This window comes from Bos indicus x Bos taurus, chromosome 8, assembly GCF_003369695.1.
Source record: "Bos indicus x Bos taurus breed Angus x Brahman F1 hybrid chromosome 8, Bos_hybrid_MaternalHap_v2.0, whole genome shotgun sequence".
Taxonomy (NCBI): domain Eukaryota; kingdom Metazoa; phylum Chordata; class Mammalia; order Artiodactyla; family Bovidae; genus Bos; species Bos indicus x Bos taurus.
Genome location: NC_040083.1, coordinates 29,037,531 through 29,062,479, shown reverse-complemented (window position 1 = coordinate 29,062,479; position 24,949 = coordinate 29,037,531). Strand labels below are relative to the sequence as shown.

General features: G+C 40.7%; 1 protein-coding gene across 4 annotated transcripts in view; it reads right to left on the bottom strand.

Annotated features, from left to right (window-relative positions):
* FREM1 (FRAS1 related extracellular matrix 1) overlaps positions 1-24,949 on the bottom strand; it is a 179,586-nt gene that overhangs the window by 140,916 nt on the left and 13,721 nt on the right. For all 4 annotated transcript variants that reach the window (XM_027549211.1, XM_027549207.1, XM_027549209.1 and 1 more), the window contains exons 2-3: positions 10,356-10,861; positions 2,763-2,857 (exon numbers count right to left, since the gene is read on the bottom strand). In XM_027549211.1, coding sequence (XP_027405012.1) covers positions 2,763-2,857; positions 10,356-10,592 — 332 coding nt within the window. In that variant the 5' untranslated portion in view covers positions 10,593-10,861. The remainder of the gene's footprint in view (positions 1-2,762; positions 2,858-10,355; positions 10,862-24,949) is intronic.

The window sequence follows — 24,949 nt, the reverse complement described above, 5'->3', positions numbered from 1 at the left end:
TCAACTCCGTTTTCTGTTACTTCCCTTTCCAATGCCCTCCTTTTAACACCTTCTCTGAAATCTATCATCAATACGGGTATTTAATGACTGCTCTGAGCTCAGTCTTTATCTCTAGCATGTGTGCAATTTAAGAGTATCCTGCATATTTAGTTTATGCACTGACTATTAATTTAGGAGTGAAGGGGTGAGGGGTTTCTGAAGCATCAAGCCCTTTTTGCTTTTCACAAATGCACTACAAGAGTAGTTATTTGCAGTCTAGCTGTGGAAGCTCAGCTCAGTGGGTGGCATGTAAAGGGTGATCAGTGACTGTAACCTCCATTCCCTTCATTTCCTTAGGAATTACATTCTCTGGATATTTGCAGAACCTAATAGGGATGGATTGTCATTCTTTTTCTGATTAAATTTATTTATTTTTAATTGAAGGATAATCACTTTACAGTACTGTTAGTTTCTGCCAAACATCAACATGAACCAGCCACAGGTGTACCTAGATCCCTTCCCTCTTAAACCTCCCTCCCACCTCCATCCCCATCCCACCCTTCTATGTTGTTACAGAGTCCTGCTTTGAGTTCCCTGAGTTATACAGCAAATTGATGGGCTGCCATTCTTTATTGAAGGGAGAAAATTAAAGTGATGGTCGTGCATCAATGATAGATTCTCCACTGATGTGCTTTCATAATGGCCCAGGCACATGCTAGACTCCTTACAAAGTTTATCATTCAGTCTTCACAGGAATCTATGGTAGTGTTGTTGACTCCATTTTACAGAGGAGGAAACTGAGGCTTAGAGAGGTCAAGTAGCTTACCAAAAGGGCTAGAGATGAGGTAAGAGGGCAATAAACATGCTCTCTGCTTTTCTGCCTCCAATCCCTCTGAATGGTTCTACTTTAAATCCTCAAGACCAAGAACATTGACAGGTCCTCTAACTCTGCACTTCATCTGTGCTGCTCCACCCACCTCATCCTTTAGAAACTCAAAGAAATGGGAACAGCCAGAATTCATCAACAAGCTCTCTGAAGCTAATTAGTTTGTTAACTTTAAAGTCTTAGGAAGATCAAACAGCCCTATATGCTGATTGCCTAGTTCCCAAGGAATCCTTGGGAGCCATTTCATTTTCTGAGCATAGCATTTGCTTCATGCCTCTCTTCTGGCTTGTCATTCTGCATCACAATTATCTAGCCATCTTTTGTATCAGGCCCTGAAACCCAGCCCATTTATCCTCATTCTTTTGTTTCCTAAGCCTACCTAGCATGAGCCTGACCTATGGTGGGTGATCAGGATAATTCACTTTCTGCTACAAAACTCTAGACTAGTATTCCTCTAGTACTTAAGGCAAATTCATGCTGCTGTATTTTAGTCAAATACTCTTAAAGTGACAAAAGCCAAGTAAAAAACTATATAAGGCCTACTCCACCTACACTGAATTTTCAGCTGCTTCTATGAAGTAAGTAATAACATAACCATGAGCTTAAGTTTTAAATTAACTTTTTATTTAGATATAATTCACATAATCCTAAAATTTACCTTTTTAAAGTTTACAATTCAGTGTTTCTAGTATTTTCAGAAAGCTATGCAACCATCCTGCTCTCTAATTCCAGAACACTTTATCACCTCCCCCCATAAAAATCTACACCTATAAGCAGTCACTCCCCATTCACTCCACCTCCAAAAGCTGGCAACTGCAATCTACTTTCTGCCTTTCTGAATTTGCCTTTTCTGGACATATCATATAACTGAAATTATACAATGTGTAACCTTGACTTCTTTCACTTAGCATAATATTTTCAAGGCTCATCTGTGTTATAGCATATAACAGTACTTCATCCCTTTTGTGGCTAAATAATATTTCACTGTATAAATATACCACATCTTGTTTACTCCTTTATCGGACTGATTATTTCAACTTTTTGACATGTACAAAAAATGCTATAGTGAACATTTGTGTAAATTTTTTGTGAACATATGTTTTAATTTCTCTTGTACATATATGTATTTAGGAGTAGAACTGCTGGGTCATATGGTCACTTTGTCCAACACCAGAATTGATTGTTTTAAACCTTTTAAAAATATAATATGTTTAAAAATAGAAGAAGATATTGCACTTCTTAAAACTAAGCAGTTGATAATCAAAACGAAGAATTTCATTCACTTTTGGAATATATTTTCTTCCTAATTCTCATTAAAAATTTGTAGGTTGTAATCTCCATTTTTCTGAGAAGGCAATGACACCCCACTCCAGTACTCTTGCCTGGAAAATCCCATGGACGGAGGAGCCTGGAAGGCTGCAGTCCATGGGGTCGCTGAGGGTCGGACACAACTGAGCGACTTCACTTTCACTTTTCACTTTCATGCATTGGAGAAGGAAATGGCAACCCACTCCAGTGTTCTTGCCTGGAGAATCCCAGGGACGGGGGAGCCTGGTGGGCTGCCGTCTATGGGGTCACACAGAGTCGGACACTACTGAAGCGACTAAGCAGCAGCAATCTCCATTTTTAATCATAAATGGAGAGTTGAATGACCAGAGATACCTGTACAAGAACTCTAAAGGGAAACAGGAGAAGGCTAATAATTTGCCATAGAAAAGCCCCAAGGAAGAGGATATAAATAAAAGTAACTGAAAGGTTGCTACAATTCTTGCCTCATCCATTCAGGTCTCCAGTTCCTCCTACTAATTACTTACTTGTTTGAAATCTTATCCAAAGAAACAGAAGCACACAAAATGGTTATCTGACAAAGAATGAAGAACACTCCTGTGCCACTTACCTGTAAAGTCTAAGTTTCACTGTGTCTTCATCAAGAATTGGGCAACCGTTATGAGTATATTTTACTTCATTGGGAAGGAAATGGCAGTCAAAGACCTAGTTCATGAGAAGAAAGGGATATATATGTGAAAATCATTGGTACACTTTTTAGTTTTTCCAGCAGTATAGTATGGCCTGGAGAAATTATGTTCTCTTAGCATTATGTATGTGTATGTATGTTCTGTTGTGTAGGATCTTAATTCCCTGAACAGGGATAGAACCTATACCCCTAGCAGTGGAAGCAGAGTCCTAACCACTAGACCACCAGAGAATTCCCTATATGTGTGTGTTTTAACCACCAACACCTCTACCCAGCCCCATGTTCATGACCCTCCTGCTTATATAGCTGTTGTCTGTTTTGAGAATATCTAAATTATGAAAGTCTGGTTCTTTGGAAGGAATGATGCTAAAACTGAAACTCCAGTACTTTGGCCACCTCATGCAAAGAGTTGACTCATTGGAAAAGACTCTAATGCTGGGAGGGATTGGGGGCAGGAGGAGAAGGGGACGACAGAGGATGAGATGGATGGAATCACTGACTCCTCGGTTCACCACCGAGGGTCAAACGAGGCATGCTCACACACCCACATGGGGTGCACAGCACAGCACCCACTGCGGGGAGGGCCACTCGTGGGGCACACGCCGAGAAGGCGAAGCGAGAGCATCTGCTGTGTCAGAAGACCAACAGCCCCACTGAAGCCCCGAGGCGTCACTGGAGTTGGGTGAACTCCGAAAGTTGGTTATGGACTGGGAGGCCTGGCGTGCTGCAATTCATGGGGTTGCAAAGAGTCGGACACGACTGAGCAACTGAACTCAACTGAACTGAAGCAGATAAATTAAGCAATGATGATTTCTAAATAATTATCTTTTTATAGTATATTTAAAATATGGTTCCATTTTTCAAAACATTATTTTCCAACACCTTTCAGGGGGTTATAGCATTAAGGAGGTATACCTGTATGTACACAGGAAAAGACATGTCTTAACCCACATACCAACATACTATATTAGCTCTGTGTGTATTTTTCCTTCTCCTTTTATTGCTTTCCTTTCCAAACAGTGTTTTTATATTTAAAGATGAAGCTGCTTACTATGGACACTGTTGTGTTTGATCAAAGCCAAACAAGACCCACAGTGGTTTCTCATTTACTTGCAAAAGACTGTGGTTACTAGTTACGTAATAACAGAAATGATTCATGAGACAAACAGCAACGTCAAGGACATTTTCTCTCTTCATGCAGAATTATAATTAACTGTACCACTAACTCAGAACTATGAAGGAAATTGCTAATTGTTATATGCTGGGGTCATAATTTTTAAAAGAATTTTCTCTTCCAATCACACCATAACACTCATGCTGTACAGTCTGACTTGGTAGAGTACTAAGAAATACTCTCGAGGTATTTACATGTCATCACTGCTGAGTTCATGCTACTTAGCCTGTACCTAAGTACAGGCTCACACATTTACAGAAAACATAATCCTTTCTGACTCTAATCAGAAGACCTCTTCTTTATCTCCTTCCTTACTGTCAGAAAAAGGAAGCAAAGAGTCTGTAGAAGAGGAGATCATTTATTTGCATTCCTGTTCTACACACATCTTCGCTTCTTCTTTTTAACTGACAACAAGGAAGGAGATAAAGGAAAGACCTTCCCCATATCATTGACAAATAGTCATAGTAATAAAGAGACAATCTGCTTTGTTAAAAGAAACATCTGTTTTATGTTTCATAATATGTTTTCCTTTTATAAAAGGCGACAACCATAATTGTCCATAAATTTACTAACCAAAACAAAGGAGAGCTAAATCCTTTTCTAATTACTGTCTAGCTTTGTTTTTTTCCACTCCAACTGCTTTTCAATTACAATTTATAATTAAATTGTCACACATTCCTAACTCATTACTCACTTTAATGACAGTAAACTGGTTCAAACGAGAGATATTTTCTTACCGCTATATTTCCTATTTGAAAGAGCAAGCTCAGCACTAAACTGTGGTGCTTTTCCACCCAGGAAATTTCTTGCTTTGGGACAGGTGTGAGAATGCTGTGTGGGGGTAAGTTTTGTCCTAAAACATGAGGAAAACATATCGCCATCGACCTTCTCTAATTGACTATATCAAGAGGGTTATCTAGACAGAAGGTACTGGTATGCGCCAAGTGAATCCCTTTCCAAATATCCAATAGGAAAATGAACCTGTTGGTCCTAAGACAAACTTCAGTAATGAAATGAAAACACTAATTGAACAGATGTTAAACAAAACATTTTCTGTGCAAATCACATGAAACTGCTCATTACACAGCAGGGTGTTGTTAATACAGTCATCTGACTAGGAATGGGCCCACATAAGCTTGCTTTCACCTTACTAGTAAGCTCTACTGAAGAGTAATGCTTACATTGTGTGTTTGTGTGTGCGTGCACTTGCACGCATGCATGCACATGGTTATGCTTAATTTCAAAAACTCCATAAGACATAAATCCCTAGGGAGAACTGCATCTGCCAGGATTAAAAACAGGCACATATTCCTCAAAAAAGCACTTTTTACTTACGAATCTTGGTTTTGTTCAAATTATCACAATAAGAAAATAGGAAGATCACCTGGTGATCTGAGAAAGTTTTTCCAGATAGACAAATTTCTTGACAGTACAAAGCTCTAATATTTGTCCAGAAGGTAATGAAACTCCACATTTTAAGAAAATAAATATATTTACTTCATGTATGCATGTTCAATAGTGCCTGAGTCTTTGTGATCCCATGGACTATAGCCCACCAGGCTCCTCTGTCCATGGAATTTTCCAGGTTAAGAATACTGAAGTGGGTTGCCATTTCCTACTCCAGGGAATCTTCCTGATCCAAGGATCGAACCTACATCTCTTGAGTCTTCAGTCCTGCCTTGGCAGGTGGATTGTTAGATGAGAAAAATTCGTTTGAGATGTCAGAGGTACCTCTGGGTATGCATACACTGAAGCATGATCCTTTAATGAGCCACGGCACACTAGGGGACCCTTTGGGGATGTATGGAGCCCTGTTCCTTTGCCTTGCAACGCTGACTTTCCTAAACCAGACAGGTATGTTGTTTTTGTTCCACATCGTCTTTCTAGTAATGGATTTTTGCCCTAAAATCAGAGAAAGTTTGAAAAGGAGATGACTTAGAGATCTCCTACAATCCTTGATTCTTGTGACCAAATAAATGTTTGCTTACTTCTGGTCACATGGATCCCTTTTTGCTCTCCAGGGCCTCAGAACTGGCCAAGTGATGAGGACCATTAAAATATCACTAAAAATTATGACTTTTTCATTATTCTCATAGAGAGTGCTATATGTGTTTAGAAGTCATAGGCTATTTGGAATGGAGAGGACAGGATATCCACAAAGGTTTAAGTCACAGTAGATTCTCCCCAAAATGCTTTCTAAGGAGGGAGAATCTGGGGAATAATAGGGTGTTGTTTTTGCATGCTTGAGGCCAGAGCTTAATATCTCTGCACTACAGGGGGAATTTTTCCTCTCTTCTTCCCTCACAAAATAGTCAGCTTTACTTCTAAATAAATGTTGAACAATTTTTTAAAAAATATATTGATTGGAAGCATTATCAAATTATCAGTCTTTATGAGGCATCCACTTTTTTCCATACAGCTCTGAGTCCCTGCTCTATCAGGGACCCCAGTCATGTAGGATTAGGGTTATATTTTGCTGCCCCCCAGAACCCCAAGGTTTTGCTTTTGATCCCAGTGCCTGTAGTGAGGGCTCCACTGCCTGCTATTGAGCCTATTCATGTTCACCAACTTATCACATTTAGTGCATCAGGGCTCCAGGCACAAGCCATCCCAGGCCTCTACCTTTCCCCTAATTTAAGACGTCAATCAAACACACCTTCCAGCAGAAGTTATATGTTGGGAGAAAGTGGGGAGATGTTGCAATTACTACACCCTTGGGAATACAAGTGTGACCTGGGGCCATTAGCACAAACTGACACTGTTTAGATGCCCATCTGAAGATCACTGACTGATAAAAGAAAAAGCTCATGGGAAACTGGAAGGAGACACTTAGTTACAATATCATAAGCAATAGTCCCAACATGAGAGCTCTCCATAGAATTCTGATGTGTTTCAGAATCAGATATAACCATAGGAGGTAAGTGGAATATCTAGAGATGTCAATTTGAGCTAGTATGTATCAGTCTTTTTTTAAAAGATTTTTTTGGGGTGAATGTGGACCATTTTTAAAGCCTTTATTGAATTTGTTGCAATATTGCTTCTGCTTTTTATGTTCTAGTTTTTTGGGCATGAGGCATGTGGGATGCGGGCTCTTAGCTCGCTGACTGGGAATCAAACCCACACTCCTTTTTTGGTTTTCTTTTTTTTAATTTATTTATTTATTTTAATTGGCTAATTACTTTACAATATTGTAGTGGTTTTTGCCATACATTGACATGAATCAGCCATGGGTGTACATGTGTTCCCCATCCAGAAGCCCCCTCCCACCTTCCTCCCGATCCCATCCCTCAGGGTCATCCCAGTGCACCAGCTCTGAGCGCCCTGTCTCATGGATCGAACCTGGACTGGTGACCTATGTCACATATGATAATATACATGTTTCAATGTTATTATTTCATTGCTATTATTTCAATGCTATTCATTCAAATCATCTCACCCTTGCCTTCTCCCACAGAGTCCAGAAGACTATTCTTTATATCTGTGTCTTTTTGGCTGTCTCGCATATAGAGTCATCATTACCATCTTTCTAAATTCCATACATATGCGTTAATATACTGTACTGGTGTTTTTCTTTCTGACTTACTTCACTCTGTATAATAGGCTCCAGTTTCATCCACCTCATTAGAACTGATGCAAATGCATTCCTTTTAATGGCTGAGTAATATTCCATTGTGTATATGTGCCACAGCTTTCCTATCCATTCGTTTGCTGATGGACATCTAGGTTGCTTCCATGTCTTAGCTATTGTAAACAGTGCTGCAATGAACATTGGTGTACACGTGTCTCTTTCAGTTCTGGTTTCCTTGGTGTCTTTGCCCAACAGTGGGATTGCTGTGTCATATGGCAGTTCTATTTCCAGTCTTTTAAGGAATCTCCACACTGTTCTCCATAGTGGCTGTACTAGTTTGCATTCCCAGCAACAGTGTAAGAGGGTTCCCTTTTCTCCACACCCTCTCAGGCATTTATTGTTTGTAGACTTTTTGATAGCAGCCATTCTGACCAGCATGAGATGGTATCTCATCGTGGTTTTGATTTGCATTTCTCTGATAATGAGTGATGTTGAGCATCTTTTTATGTGTTTGTTAGCCATCTGTATGTCTTCTTTGGAGAAATGTCTGTTTAGTTCTTTGGCCATTTTTTGATTGGGTCATTTATTTTTCTGGAATTGAGTTGCAGGAGCTGCTTGTATATTTTTGAGATTAATTCTTTGTCAGTTGCTTTGTTTGCTATTATTTTCTCCCACCCTGAAGGCTGTCTTTTCACCTTGCTTATACTTTCCTTCATTGTGAAAAACCTTTTAATTTTAATTAGGTCTCATTTGTTTATTTTTGCTTTTAATTCCATTACTCTGAGAGGTGGGTCATAGAGGATCCTGCTGTGATTTATGTCAGACAGTGTTTTGCCTATTTTTCCTCTAGGAGTTTTATAGTTTCTGGTCTTACATTTAGATCTTTAATCCATTTTGAGTTTATTTTTGTGTATGGTGTTAGAAAGTGTTCTAGTTTCATTCTTTTACAAGGGGTTGGCCAGTTTTCCCAGCACCACTTGTTAAAGAGATCATCTTTTCTCAATTGTATATTCTTGCCTCCTTTGTCAAAGATAAGGTGTCCATAGATGTGTGGATTTATCTCTGGGCTTTCTATTTTGTTCCATTGATCTATATTTCTGTCTTTGTGCCAGTACCATACTGTCTTGATGACTGTGGCTTTGTAATAGAGGCTGAAGCCAGGCAGATTGATTCCTCCAGTTCCATTCTTCTTTCTCAAGATTGCTTTGACTATTCAAGGTTTTTTGTATTTCCATACAAATTGTGAAATTATTTGTTCTAGTTCTCTGAAAAATACCATTGGTAGCTTGATAGGGATTGTATTGAATCTATAGATTGCTTTGGGTAGTATACTCATTTTCACTATAGTGATTCTTCTGATCTATGAACATGGTATATTTCTCCATCTATTTGTGTCATCTTTGATTTCTTTCATCAGTCAAACCCACACTCTTTGCACTGGAAGCAAATCTTTAACACTGAGCCACCAAGGAAGTCCCCTATCTCTGTCTCTTTAGTTCTTCTTTACAACATCTATTATCACTTTTGAATAGATGGATTTTTTATTTTTAGCTAAATAGAAAGAACATTAATGCTCACAGTTCAGCAAATAGAAATGATGTATTTTGCCAGAAGAAGTAGTCACATCCAGTGTTAAATATTCTCAAAACTGTTTACATTGAGAGGAAAGTTAAACCACAGTAAGAACAAGTAATAAAACTGGAAGTGATATTCTACTGTGTATAGAGAAAAACTTTTACTTTAAACAAATATTTGATAATTCGGGCTTTCCTAAATCCAGTGAATTAGAGGATAACTCTTTACCCTACAAAAAGATTCAGCACAGAATACCCTTAAATGACAAGGTCTCCAAGGCCATGATTAAACAGAAAAAAAAAATGTATGCGGACATTTTTGAAGAACAGTGACTATTTAAAGTATCTTCATATCTCTTTTTCAGATCTCTTCCATTACTCAAGGGAATGTTTGAGTGATGGTGATAGATAAAAAATGTCTTCATGTTTTATTTTTGCTATTCTGCAGTACAAGTGTGTCCTAAAATTGTCCTGGAACCCTGACATCTTATCCAAAAGCACCTTGACTGGCCAGGGTGAGATAATCTGGGGCAGTAATAGTCCCATAGAGATTGACCATATCACACTACACAGGAGACTGCCCACTCCAACCCTTGGAAGGCTGGCCCTGTTTTCATTTTCTCTCTCTATCCCCATTTTCCTCTGTTTCCCCCCTAAGTTTCTCAGAGAGTGCTGATGTACCTAAAATGAGTGGTATTTGATTCCCTCACCTTAGTAAGATTTACATGCATTATCTTCAATAGAGAGGATAAATTGGAAAGACTTGTCAATTTGTGTATTTTTCATTTAAAAATCCATCCATCCATTAGTTTGAACCAGCCTTCCACCACAGGTATTAACATAAACAGGAGTAACTCCTGTTGGTTTTGTAATTCACAGTCAGCCAAGAACATTCAAAAATAGTTTTGACCAATATCAAACCATTACCTGGTACACCTGAAACTAATGTTGAATGTCAGTTATACCTCAAAAAAATTTTAACAGGTTTCACCTTGCATAGAAAAAACAATGCAGTATTATGCCCACCAGTTGCAACTCCACCATTTCAAATCTGAACTTCTTAACAGCATTCACCTCTGGTAGCTTGAAGGAAGACCTTTTATTTTTCTCTCTCTCTCCTCTCCGCCCTCCCTCCCTAACATTCTCACACACTCAGATTCATACACACTGCTAGATAGCAAATCTCAGATATGACCTACCTGTGGAGTGAGTTTCCCAACCCTCTGGGTTATTGGCTCATTCATCACGACTTCCACTTTGCAGGCATCTTTCTCTTTGGGGATGGTGAACTTCAGGTCATCTTGAGACAGGAAGGCGGAACTGCCCTTCATCACCCTGACCCCTTGGTTAACACGGACAAAGGTGGGGCTGGCCCAGCCTGGGAGCAGCAGCAGCAGGAGCAGGGCACCAAGCCCACCCCAGCTTGGAGAGCTCATGCCAACAGGGGCCAAGTCGTTTCCGTTCACCAGGGAAATCCCTTCAACAAAGGAGGGCTTCTCAGCTTCCTCCAGGGGTGTCAGCTCATAGTCCAAGGGGCAGGGAGAAGGGTCCTGACAACGTGCCCCAAGATCTTAACATGTCCCTTTCATTTCAAACTCAGACAAGGAGGTCTTTCAGGCAGTCCCAGAGCTTTTAATAAAACTCGCTGATCACTTCTGACAACGCCAGCAAGATTAATGTATACCTCCCAAGTGCTTTTTTAATCCTGCAAAGGGGACAAGGGGTTGGAGGAAAGTGAGAAAGAAACCAAAAGTTTATGTGACTCGTTCAAAAGACCCCCACCATCAAAGGAATCTTTCAACCAGCCTATAATTTCAGCTAAATTAAAAACAAATAAACTAAGTTGACCTCCAGGCCCATGTGAAAAGCAATGCAGCCATTTCATTCCCCAGCGGTAACTCCTGCTTCCGGACTCCGCGGGTCCCCACCAGGATGTCAGCTGTGTGGTCTTACAGGAGGCAGCCTGCCTCACTGCCAAGGGCAGCGTTTGCTCCCCCTGCTTTCAGAGAAAGCTGTCAAACTCTGCTTCTGTTTCCTCACTTGATAGATGAGGACTGTAACCAAATTTGTGCAAGAGAGGTGATAGAATTATTTGCCCACTGTTTGAAAAGATGATTATTTCTGAATCAGTGCTACCCACTGTTTTTAAAAAGGCTTAATAACTTGTCACCTGTGCACACTTTGCCAGGCAATGAAGACACCTAAGAAATGCTTGAGTGGAAATTGGTGAAAAGATATATTTTTCTAAGTGAACATTTAGGGTTTTGTTCTAGGTGTAACAAGCACTAGGAATTGAGTAACGTAGCTTCAACAAACACAGCTAATGACACGGCAGATGTACATGCATTTATACATCATCTACAATGCTAATTACAAAGAAAGTCCTGAATTTGCACAAGTGGAATCCTCTTTTCTATTTTAACCACTTAGAATTTCATGATTTTTTTTCTCTGTGTCCTGTAAGAACAGAAATGATTTTAACCCAAAGTAAATGGTATTGAAACATATCTTTAACTCCAATATATGATTAGGTGAACAAAGGGTAGTTCATTATGCCCATAGAAAGGTCTTATGCTTTAATACTTCTAATGATTTCTGTACACGGAAATAAATGTCGGAAGGTATAGACAGAAAGGCCTGTCCTGTCCACTGCTAGGACATTAATGGAAGGCTCATTCTCTTGTCATTGTTTTAAGCCTTTGCTTTTGAGGTAGAGCCTGATCTGTGTCACCTGACACCAGGGGTTACATGCTTCCCAGAGCAGCCTGCTTTCTATTTGGTTGGTCCCAAAATAAAATAGTACCACCCTCCCACAGACCATCTTGTACACTCTCAGGCGGAATTAGGTTGGCTTGTTTGGCAAGAATGCAAACTGTTTGTTGAACTTTCACAACTTGTTTCCATTAACCTCTGACATCTAAGGGCATTCAAAAAAGCAGTGCATTCAGAGAGAAAGAGCTAGTGGGGTGGGTAGGTGTCTCCCCAGACTGAGAGACAAAAGAAAAAAAACTTGGCTTTCTGAGATTGAAATGAATCAAATTAACCTATAAAGATACTACAAGGACTCTATACTCTCAGACACTCTTCTCCCTTCTCATCTCCCTTCCTGCTTCTCTGCTCTTCTCCCTTCTCATCTCCCTTCCTTCCTGCTTCTCCGTAGACTCTCTGGCTTTTTCATGTTGGGGACCTTCAGGTCTAGTCCTGTTTTCTGTCTATTCTCAATTCCCTAGCAACCTCATTCCTTGGCTTTAAATACCACTTATTTTAAATGTGGCTAATGAGTCCTATATTTATATCTCTCACCTTTTCTCTTAATTCTATATCATACATGCAACTATTTGATATCTCCCTGTGGGTGAATGTGAACACACCCCAAGGGGTGCTAATGGTAAAGAACCTGCCTGCCAATGCAGGAGACCTAAGAGACACAGGTTTGATCTCTGGGTCATGAAGATCCCCTGGAGAAGGACACAGCAACCTGTGGATGTGTAACAGGCAGCTCAGTATTTTGTTTTTGTTGCTGTAGCCAAAATTGAGCTCTTGATCTCCCCTCCCTGGGTCTTCTTTATCTCAGTAAATGCAACTTCAGGTTTTCATTTGTTCTCTTCTTTGCCTCACACATCTAAGTAAACAAACAAAACTGTTTGTTCATTGTGGTGGACAGACCTTAGGGTGACCTCCAATAATTCCAGCCTCCTAGTACACAGAAGTTCCCTCCCTCCCCAGAACTAATGATATGTCCAATCAACCGAATAAAACAAAGGTGATGGGATGTCATTCTCATGACTAAGACTCTCTTAGCCAGTGGGCTAGAGACTGAACTTAAAGAAGCATGCCCCTAGGAGTTCTGCTGTCACAAAGCAATGAACTCTGCCAACAACCTAAATGAGCTTGGGAGAAGGTTCTTCCTGACTCAAGCCTCCGAATAAGAAGGGACCCCCGTGGACACCTTGATTTCAGTGTGATGACAACCTGAAGCAGAGAACCAGGATTTATGCCTGGACTCTGACCAGTGAAAACTGTGAGATAATCAATTGTGTTGTTTTCAACCACTGTTTGTAGTAATGCGTTAGTACAGCATTATAAATTTAATGTTCACTTTTTTCCAAAACATATCAAGAATCCAAATACTTCTCACTGTTTCCATTGCTACCACACTGGTCCAAGCCACCACCAATTCCGCTGGACTGCAGGAGCATCCTACTGGACCTCCCTGCTTCTCCTCTTGCCTCCCCTTTAGGCATGTCTCAGCATGGAGCCAAGGTTCCTATTAGGTGTTACTTATATCACATCCCCTCTCTGCCCTAGGCCTCCAACGTCTTCTCATCTTAGTGTGAACGCTGAAGGCCTTGTGATGGCCAGTAAGGTATTTTACCACGTAATCTGTTTTCCCCCTTACCTCTCTCATCTCCTGTTTGTCTTCCCTTTGCTCACCCTTCTCCAGCCACACTAGCATCTTTTCTTTTTTTTTCAAACAAACCAAAATCAACCTTGCCATTTGCAGTTCCCTCTGGCACAAACATTCTTCCCCTAGACATCCCTCTTTCTACCTCACCCCTTTCAAATTTTCCATCAAATGTGACCTTGACACTGTGGCCACACCTATCTCATTAAAATTATGATGCTTCCATCCCCAGATCCTTTCCCTGAGCAGTGATAACCAACTAACATAATACATTTGCTTATTTACATTGTTCATTTCTACTTCCCTCATGAAGGTAAAAGCTTCCTTTTTATTCATGGGTTTATCTTTATGCTTCTCTCCCTTTTGTTGCCCAGATTGAGAAGGCTGCCTTGCACATAAGAAACAGAACCACACCTCAGGCTACCAGAGCAGAGAGCCAGAAGGAGTGTGGGTGTTCGGGGTATTTGCAAGGCAAAGTCTCCATACCAGCCTATTCTTCCAGAATTTTACTTGACAGGGAATGTGAACTGCTTTCCGGTTTAAGCCACTGTTGGGTGAGTGAGTGAGTGAAAGTTGCTCAGTCATGTCCAACTCTCTGCGAACCCATGAATAGTCCATGGACTTCTCCAGGCCAGAGTATTGGAGTGGGAAGCCGTTCCCTTCTCGGGGGATCTTCCCAATCCAGGGATCGAAGCCAGGTCTCCTGCACTGCACGCAGATTTTCTACCAGCTAAGCCACCAGGGAAGCCCAGCTCAGCTGGTAAAGAATCCACATGCAATCCAGGAGACCCTGGTTCAATTCCTGGGTCTGGAAGATCCGTTAGAGTGGGTAACATATCCCTTCTCTAATGGATCTTCCAGACCCAGGAATTGAACCAGGGTCTCCTGGATTGCATGTGGATTCTTTACCAGCTGAGCAACCCACTTTTATTTGGGGTTTATTTCATTATTTGTGACTGAACTTTTACAGTTAATAACCACCTTATTCTTCAAGTTTTTCTATTATAATAATTTCATTTAGTCACTAATCAGCTAAGTATTATAACTTCTTAGCTAACAGCATATGGGGCAATAACTCATTCTCTAACTATATCATCAGTTCAGTTCAGTTCAGTTGCTCAGTCGTGTCCGACTCTTTGCGACCCCATGAATCACAGCACACTAGGTCTCCCTGTCCATCACCAACTCCCAGAGTTCACTCAGACTCACATCCATGGAGTCAGTGATGCCATCCAGCCATCTCATCCTCTGTCATCCCCTTCTCCTCCTGCCCCCAATCCCTCCCAGCATCAGAGTCTTTTCCAATGAGTCAACTCTTCGCATGAGGTGGCCAAAGTACTGGACTTTCAGCTTTAGCATCATTCCTTCCAAAGAAATCCCAGGGCTGATCTCCTTCAGAATGGCCTGGTTGGATCTCCTTGCAGTCCAAGGGACTCTCAAGAGTCTTCTCCAACACCACAGTTCAAAAGCATCAATTCTTCGGTGCTCAGCTTTCTTCACAGTCCAACTCTCACATCCATACATGACCACTGGAAAAACCATAGCCTTGACTAGACGGACCTTTGTTGGCAAAGTAATGTCTCTGCTTTTCAATATGCTATCTGCTGCTACTGCTGCTGCTAAGTTGCTTCAGTCATGTCCAATTCTGTGCGACCCCATAGACGGCAGCCCACCAGGCTCCCCCATCCCTGGGATTCTCCAGGCAAGAACACTGGAGTGGGTTGCCATTTCCTTCTCCAATGCATGAAAGTGAAGTTGTTCAGTTGTGTCTGACTCTTAGCGATCCCATGGACTGCAGCCTACCAGGCTCCTCCATCTGTGGGATTTTCCAGGCAAGAGTACTGGAGTGGGGTGCCATTGCCTTCTCCAAATATGCTATCTAGTAAGTCCTTAATCAGAAAATAATGTCAAAAACCAAGATTCTAATGTTCATCTACCAGGAAGAGAAAAGGGAGAAAGAAAAGTAAATCTATTTCTGTGGCTCCTTGTGCCACAGTGATGTAGGAAGGGTAGACATGAATCCGAAGATCTGGATTCTAACCTTGGTTTTTATGAACATGTGTTTCCTCTTTCAAAAATGGGGCCATCCATCTTGCCTCTTCCAGTGTCCCAGAAAAGGCCAAATGAAATAGTCCATTTAGAAATGTTAGGTAGGTAGAATAGGGAAAAGGAGTCCAAAATGGCTGTGGCTAAAAGACAAGGAAGGTCCAAGGAAGGTCCGAGGACCAGAGTGAAGACTTCAGGCAGAACAAACAGCACTCCTGGCTAAGCCCAATTTGCATAGGGCAGGCCCAGGGGGAGGAAAAAACATGTAAAAGGAGGAGCCAAAGCACTTTCTGACGGACTCTCTCTCTCCCGCGTATGTGTGCGCTCTCTCTCTCTCACTCTCTCTCCCTCCCCGTGCACTCCTCCACTCTCTTCTCTTCGAGTCTTTGGGTTGGCATGCCCTCACACTCTGAGGATGGATTCTCCTGCTATCTTCTAAATAAAACAGAGCTGTAACACTGATTTGCCTAAGAACTATAACACGGTTTGTCCAAGACCCAAGAGCTGTGACGCGTCGAGGGCTTTAATGTCCGTCACTCCAATTTTTGTTGTGACGAGACAAAGAACCGAGGAACTACACTCATGTGACAGAAATATTTTCTTAATTACAAAGCCCCATGTAAATGTAACACTATTATTATAAAATATGTCAAAGGAATAAGAGAGCAAATCTTATCTCAAGAAAAACAGAATGGCAGAACTTGGTCCTGGATGAAGGCAACAGAATAAAGTTCAGTATATGTCAAATAAAATATATTCTATTTACATTCAGATTTTCTCTTTTTCTTCCTCAGAGTTCTAAGACAGAGATAGTCGTAAAACACTGAATCCTAATATTTCAGAAACAACCCGAAGTAACACCATTAGGGGATAACAAAGAGTGCAAGAGTAATAATTTTCAAGTTCAAAAATCAAACAAAATGCATCCTTCAGTCAACTGGACTACCAAATTAGGTGCAATACAGATCAGAAAGAGTATGCTATATTTGTATATTATTCATATTCCAATTCTGCTCTTATATTTTTCTCTTGGTGTTGACAAAACCACGTATGTAGGTATTACATGGAAAATATTGCTCTGATTTTTTACTTGAAGAATGTGGCAGGGGAGGGGAAAGAAAGAAAGATTTGGATGAACAGAGAAGAAAAGGGCCAAAAAAAAAAAAAAAAGTAAATAACAACAACAAAAAAAACCCCATAGAACAATAGTAAAGGGAATTAGGATTCTGAATCAAGCAAGATTTCAGAGATGATAATTTGTTTTATCTCCACCAAATAAAATGATAGTATTGTTTTATCTCTGGTACAAAACTGCAATGTCCAGAGGCAGCCAAGATTTACAGGACAACACCCCAGTAGGAAACCTAACGGCACATCTTGAGAACTCCATTTCTTGACCCCCAATATAGGGCCAAGTCAGAGCCTCAGAATCCATCTGTCCCCAGCTTGCTCTGATCACTGATGTGGGCAACCTCAGGGTCAGCAGAATGACTGGGAGCATTTTTGTAAGAGGAAGCAGAAAGGTGGCCAGATTCCATAAGGACTCTTATAAACTAACTGGCTTTTCGCCAGAGGGACTTAATTTGATGCTGCAATAGAAACAAATTCTGTTTGCTTGCCTGTACAGTTCAGCTGCTTCTCAGTATTTCACAACCTTATGTTACCCTGTAAATCAATGATGCTCCTACAAGCCGTTTCCCACTCTTGCCTTTTTTCATTCATGTGGAAATCATGTGTTCTAAAGATACCTATACAAGCCAACAAAAATGTGCAAAGATGTTTGCAAAGTGGAAAAACCACCCTGCTCTGAGTTCTTCCTTATAAAAATTCAGAAAGGTTTCTTTACCCAAACTTTCTTAGTAAATTTCCTGAACTGAAGAAAATGATTTAGTAACACTTAATTTTGTAGAGAGAAATTGGAAAGACTGATGCTGGGAAATATTGCAGGCAAAATGAGAAAGGGGCATAGAGGATGAGCTGGTTAGATAGTGTCACCAACTCAATGGATGTGAATTTGAACAAACTCTGAGAGATAGTGGAGGACAGAGGAGCCTATCATGCTATAGTCCATGGGGTCACAAAGAATCAGACACAATTTACCAACTGAACAACAACAGTTTATTTCATAATTACACATTCAGTTTAATCAGAGGAGAATGTATGCTCCATGTTGACATAAATATGCTGATATCATATGTTGGCATCATATGTATATGAGATATCATCATATGTATCTGAGATAATCTGTGCATAGCAAGGAAAAAACCTGGATCCCAGCTATCCTTTCAGGCTCTCTCTGGAATGGAAATTCTTGATGGGCAATGTTAATGATGTGCCTTGAAGAGATTCATATTTACTATTGCTCTTCTGAATAATTTTACGACGATACCTACACAATACAAGCGCCTTCCTATACCTGCCCAACACAGAAACATCATCAATAATCTATCATAGCTTTTGCTGGCTTGCTGTGCTATTTGCAGAGCTCCTACAAGCCTGATATTCTTCTCAGCACTCTGGATAGTTATTACCAACCAACTAAAGATGCTATAAACAACCGAACCTTTTATCTTCCCTGTACTTGAAGTTATTACCTTATGACTCACAGCTTCAGATCCTGCAAGTACCCTAAAGTGTTTAAGAAAGAAAATAAACTAATAGAGAAGAAGCATTTTGAGTAAAACATGGCCAACTCATGATCAATCCATTCCCACTCACTAAAACATAGAGAGATTTTTGAGATCTTTGACTAGAATGCTAAGAAAACCAATGAAGATTTTCTGACTTGTGCTCTACATTAAAATCTGTAAGACGTCAGTGAGAAGGAACATAGAAGCCATCATGGAATCACTTACAAAGAATTTTTGAAACCATGATTTTACTCATATTAATTTTCAAAGTAATTTATATGAATCAAGGATAAAAGTTTAAAACACAAACTCATAGCTGAATATAATTATCCATAGAACAATTGAAATGATTCCAAATCATATGTGACAAAAATTGATTCACCCAGGAACAATGAACTAGAAATCAGGAGAACTGCCTCCAGGGAAAAACAACTGTCTAACCTCAGAAAAAGTGGTTCTCTTCTTTTGCATTATAGTTGAGAAAATTAAGAATTAGACAAACTTTACCAAGGACTTCTGATCCACCACCTGCTTTGACCTTCCTTCCCTGAGAGAGATAAAGAAGTCTAATTGCTCCTTGTTACAAGCAACTAGGAGTCAATCTAAAGCTGGCCTGAGGTCACAGCCAGAGACAGCAGAGCCTGGGAGAATCAGGGCTCCTGCAACCTGGGAAAGTGCTCCGTACTCTATCGTCACGATCTTGTTCCACTTCCTCCATCAGAGAGCTGCTTTTGAGCCACTACAAAATCAGCCCTGTGCTCAGTGGTGTCCAGCTGTTTTCGACCCCCTGGACAGTAGCCCACCAGGCTCTTCTGCCCATGGAGTTTTCCAGGAAAGAATACTGGAGTGGGGTGCCATTTCCTCTTCCAGGGGATCTTCCCGACCCCAGGGATCAGACCTGAGTCCCTGTGTCTCCTGCATTGGCAGGTGGGTTCTTTACCAAAAGCACAACCTGGGAAGCCCAAAAAAAACAGTCCTGAGAATACACAAAACCAAAGCTGGTTTCTTCTCTTTCAAGAAGCTCGTCACCTCTGATGGAGTTTTAATTGTTCAGTGATCCCACAAGGATCCTTAGCAGATCTTACCTCTTACAAGAGGATCCTTAGCGATCTTACCCTTCATGGATTTTCCAGAGAGAATTCTCTCAGAAAGGGAGAATAGAATACTGGAGAAGAAAGAAATAGATTGCGACTTCTAACATTTTTTCTCAACAATTTTTAGTACAGTTGTCCCTCTGTGTCCATGGAGATTGGTTCCAGGTCCCACCCCAACTCCCCCAGACACCAAACTTCAGGATGATGATCAAGTCCTGAGTGACACTGTTGTATTGAAAAGGAAAAAAGAGGAACAAGTTTTTCTTTCTTTTCTCTCCTGAGAACAAAGAAGATAAAGAGAATGGTGAGCAGGACTGATCACTCTTTTTACTTTAAGTGTTCCTAATCTGTGTCTACAACAAAGTTTGCTTTTCTCAAAACTAAGCTGACCCTGAAGCTGAAGCTCCAATACTTTGGCCACCTGATGCGAAGAGCTGACTCACTGGAAAAGACCTTGAGGCTGGAGACTGAAGACAGCAGGAGAAGGGGATGACAGAGGATGAGATGGTTGGACGGCATGGCTGACTCAATGGACATAAGTTTGAATAAACTCTGGGAGATAACAAAGGACAAGGAAACCTGGCCTGCTGCAGTCCATGGGGTCTCAAATAGTCAAACATAACTGAACAACTGAACAACAAATCTGACCCCATGTAAACTACATCCTGCACCTATTGGCCCCCTCACTCCTCAGGAGCTACAATCTGCACCTATTAGTCTTTTATTCTATGCTAATTACATCCATCACCTGGTGCTTACCTACACCTCAGACCACCCCTTGTAGTTTTCTTTCTTTTTGCATTTCAGAAATAAGGCCACACCACAATAAACCAGAGACAAAGGGACCCAATCACCTGGCTACCTGCTGCCAGCTATGAAGGTTTTGAAACAAAGCAAGAAGAATAATGCAGGACTATCCCTGGGTTGGGAAGATCCCCTGGAGAAGGGAAAGGCTACCCACTCCAGAATTCTGGCCTGGAGAATTCCATGGACTGTATAGTCCATGGGGTCAAAAAGAGTTGGACAGGACTGAGCGACTTTCACTTTAATTTTATTAGTCTGAGTCTTATCATTTACCTTAAAACCAGGAGACCCAGGCTAAATGAAGTCTCTCAGTTCCCCATGGAAGAGAGGCACAGTCCTGAGGAACTAGCCTACTGTGTTCTCAGTTGGCAGAGGATTTATTCAGGTTCAGTGGGCAGAGAAAATCAATATTTTGGTAGTAAAAGCATAGCATTTGCATATAACCCATGCAACATCCTCCCATATATTTTAAATCATCTTTAGATTACTTACCATACCTTAATACAATGTAAATGCTGTATAAATAGTTGCTAATGCTGCTAAGTCGCTTCAGTCGTGTCCGACTCTGTGCGACCCCATAGACGGAAGCCCACTAGGCTCCCCTGTCCCTGGGATTCTCCAGGCAAGAACACTGCAGTGGGTTGCCATTTCCTTCTCCAATGCATGAAATCGAAAAGTGAAAATGAAGTCGCTCAGTCCTGCCCGACTCTTAGTGACCCCATGGACTGCAGCCTACCAGGCTCCTCTGTCCATGGGATTTTCCAGGCAAGAGTACTGGAGTGGGGTGCCATTGCCTTCTCCGGTAAATAGTTGCTGCTGCTGCTAAGTCGCTTCAGTCGTGTCCGACTCTGTGCGACCCCATAGACGCCAGCCCACCAGGCTCCCCTGTCCCTGGGATTCTCCAGGCAAGAACACTGGAGTGGGTTGCCATTTCCTTCTCCAATGCATGAAAGTGAAAAGTGAAAGTAAAGTCGCTCAGTGTGTCTGACTCTTAGCAACCCCATGGACTGCAGCCTACCAGGATCCTCCGTCCATGGGATTCTCCAGGCAAGAATACTGGAGTGGGTTGCTAGTGCACAGCAAATTCAAAGTTTGCTTTTTGGAAACTTCTGGAATTTTTTTTTTTTAATTTTTCAGTCATTGGCTAAATTCATACATATGAAATGTACAGATATGGAAGGCTGAATGTCTTTTCTCATTTTTTAACAACTAGTACTTTTTGCTTACTGTGTGTGTGTGTGTGTGTGTGTGTGTATATATATATATATATATATATATATAGCACTGAGACATATTCTTTATATGTTTATTTTCATTTATTTCTCACAACAAACCTACAAACAGTTACTATTATCATGCTGATTTTATAGATAAATAAACCATGAGTTAAGGACATGACTTCATAATCACATAAAAAAGCAATATTTACATTAAGTGCTTACTATGGATTAGGCATTGTTCAAAGGACTTTGTATACATTATCTTAACTCCGACAGTGGTTTTAGAAAGCAGTGATTTTACAGATTTGGAAAATGAAGTACAAGAGGTTAAGTTACTCGCCCAAGGTCATGAGCTTGACTCAAGTCTGTGTCCTTACAATTATAACCCATATTTACTGACTCCAGGACCTGTGCACTTAACTGCTATATTATACCACTTCGCTTTACAACAAAAGTCTTAAACTCTGCTATTGCTTCACCATCCCTGGGGTCTTTTTCCTACAGTATGCAAACCCTAAACAATTTCCTTTATGGTCCCAGACAGCAACAGTTGGCTATTGCAGGAGTTAAAGTTTCACTGGAGGCAATGTTCTCTCAAGGAAGTAGCTGTTACTTTAAGAGCATTTAATTAACACAGATATCCTGCCTACCCACATCTGAGTGTTCCAACTCCTAACACTACAAGCACAGTTTAAAGGCTTCAAGGCAAGCAGGCCACTTCCAAATTCCACTCTATTAAATCAATAAAATATGTATTGATTTTGTTTATAACGTTTTGCTTCCTTCATTCTGCCAATTTTTTTCTAAAATGTAATCTAAATCACAGATGTGTGGTTTACAAGAACACTCAGAAATCAACCAGTTTATATCCTTCATTTTATTTATCAATTTAGCTTTTTCTGAAAATAACTTCCTTTTGTGTATATAAAAGAAATGCACACTCATTAACTAAAAGATAAAAATATAAAAACATAATGAAAAAGAAAAAATACACTTTCCCAACACCCAAAGAAAACGCCCTTAGGTTTTCTAAGTATGTATATGTACACAGTTTTTAAATTTAATTAGAACCACACTATAAAAAGAGCTGCATGTAATTCTTTTTCAGTAATATAACATTCCTTTCTAAGCATTTTCCATATTATTAAACATTCCTTGTGATCTTACTTTCCATGTGTGCACTGCATCCTCTACATGGACATCTATAGTCATTTCATTGTTACGTTGAGCTAGTTACTAGATTAATAGATTGTGTTGAAAAATTCCTAATTAAATTAGCTTGTTTTTCTAGGTCTTTCCTTTTGATGGTTCTTTGGAAGTGGGATTATAAGATCAAAGGATGTACAACTTATTTTGAGGTTCTTCAGTTCAGTCGCTCAGTCGTGTCCGACTCTTTGCAACCCCATGGACTGCAGCACGCCAGGTTCTTGATATGATGCTATATGGAAAGATGGCACTAATCTACCCCTTTACCAGCCTTGCTCCTGCTGATATTCAACATCATCCCCTTTAATTGTTCCTCACTTTCCAAGTGAAATGTTGAAGCCTGTCACTATTTTAACTTGCATTCCTTTATTTACCTGAGATTTGGCTTATTTTTTTTTATGTCCACGAACACTGGATTTTCTCATGTAGAAGCCCATTTATTTTACAGAAGAAAGGAAGCCCTATGGAAGTTAAGTGGCTTTACCCAATGTTGAAGTAACTGTTAAGGCCCAAGATGGAGCCACTCCCTCCCAGCATGCCACGTCGGCCAACCAAACCTTCATGTCCCTGTAAATGTTCCGCTTGACCAGTAACTCAGTGTATTTAGTCAGCCAATCCCTAAACACCAGTTCTGGGCCTTCTTACCCTAAAGAAGGTTGACTTTGTCAACCCAGTCCCAGATAATCAGATGTTTTCTATTTGTTTTTATTCATTATCTTATAAAAGCTTCTCACCCCATTTTGCAGTTCTCTGAAAGGAGACTATTCACTCCATGAAGTGTTAAGTTTGTGTGTATCACCTAAATTGTCATCTTTAATCACCTTTTAACACCAAGATTATCCATAATCTGGAAATGAGCCTGCATTGGAACCTAAGGTCTCCTGACATCCAGACCCATGCAATGTCTCCTAAGCCATGCAGCTCACTTAAATCACAGGTGCTTAGTCCAACAATATTCCTTTCAGTTAGAACTGGACATGAAACAACAGAATGATTCCAAATAGGGAAAGGACTACGTCAAGGCTGTATATTGTCACCCTGCTTATTTAACATATATGCAGAGCACATCATGAGAAATGCTGGGCTGGATGAAGCACAAGCTGGAATCAAGATTGCAGGGAGAAATACCAATAACCTCAGGTATGCAGATGACACCACCCTTATGGCAGAAAGTGAAGAAGAACTAAAAAGCCTCTTGATGAAAGTGAAAAAGGAGAATGAAAAAGTTGGCTTAAAGCTCAACATTCAGAAAACTTAGATCATGGCATCTGGTGCCATCACTTCATGGCAAATAGATGGGGAAACAGTGGAAACAGTAACATGCTTTATTTTTAGGGGCTCCAAAATCACTGCAGATGGGGACTACAGCCATGAAATTAGAAGATACTTGCTCCTTGGAAGAAGAGCTATGACCAACCTAGAGAGCATATTAAAATGCGGTGACATTACTTTGCCAACAAAGGTCTGTCTAGTCAGGCTATAGTTTTTCCAGTAGTCATGTATGGATGTGAGAATCGGACTATAAAGAAAGCTGAGCGACGAAGATTGATGCTTTTGAACTGTGGTGTTAGAGAATACTCTTGAGAGTCCCTTGGACTGAAAAGAGATCAAACCAGTCAATCCTAGGAGAAATCAATCCTGAATATTCATTGGAAGGACTGATGTTGAAGCTGAAACTCCAGTACTTTGGTCACCTGATGCGAAGAACTGACTCATTTCAAAAGACCCTGATGCTAGGAAAGATTGAAGGCAGGGGAAGAAGAGGATGAAAGAGGATGAGATGGTTGGATGGCATCACCGACTCAATGGACAAGAGTGTGAGTAAACTCCAGGAGTGGGTGATGGACAAGGAGGCCTGGCATGCCACAGTCCATGGGGTTGCAAAGAGTCGGACATGACTGAGCAACTGAACTGAACTGACTCCAGATCATGAAATTGAGCAGGACCTTGTGGGGCCACTGAACATAAAAATCTTTCTTTGTCCCCATTTCTTGATTACAGGAAATAGGCTTCATTCAGCCACCGTGACCTTCCCTGAGTTTCCACCGGCAGGTTCAAATAGTCGCTGATTAGGGAAGGGAGAGGATGCAGAGACAAGGGAAGAACAGTTAAGAAATAATAGTGCAGCTTTGGGGCAGGGTCCTGGTTCCCCTTCAAGGGACATTCATGACAATATCTTTGAGCTGTTTTGCAGATACTGAAACTCTTACCAGGTGGGAGAAGTTAACCATAAACTGCCCACAGCACTTAGACCCAAGATCGGTTGGACCCAGAAGGTTGAGGACGCGGAGTCCCACTACCTCACCACTAACCAAGGAGAAGAATGCCCTGAGCTGTCACGCTGTCTTTGAATCATTACTATAAAACTCCTCACTGCCTATTCCAGGT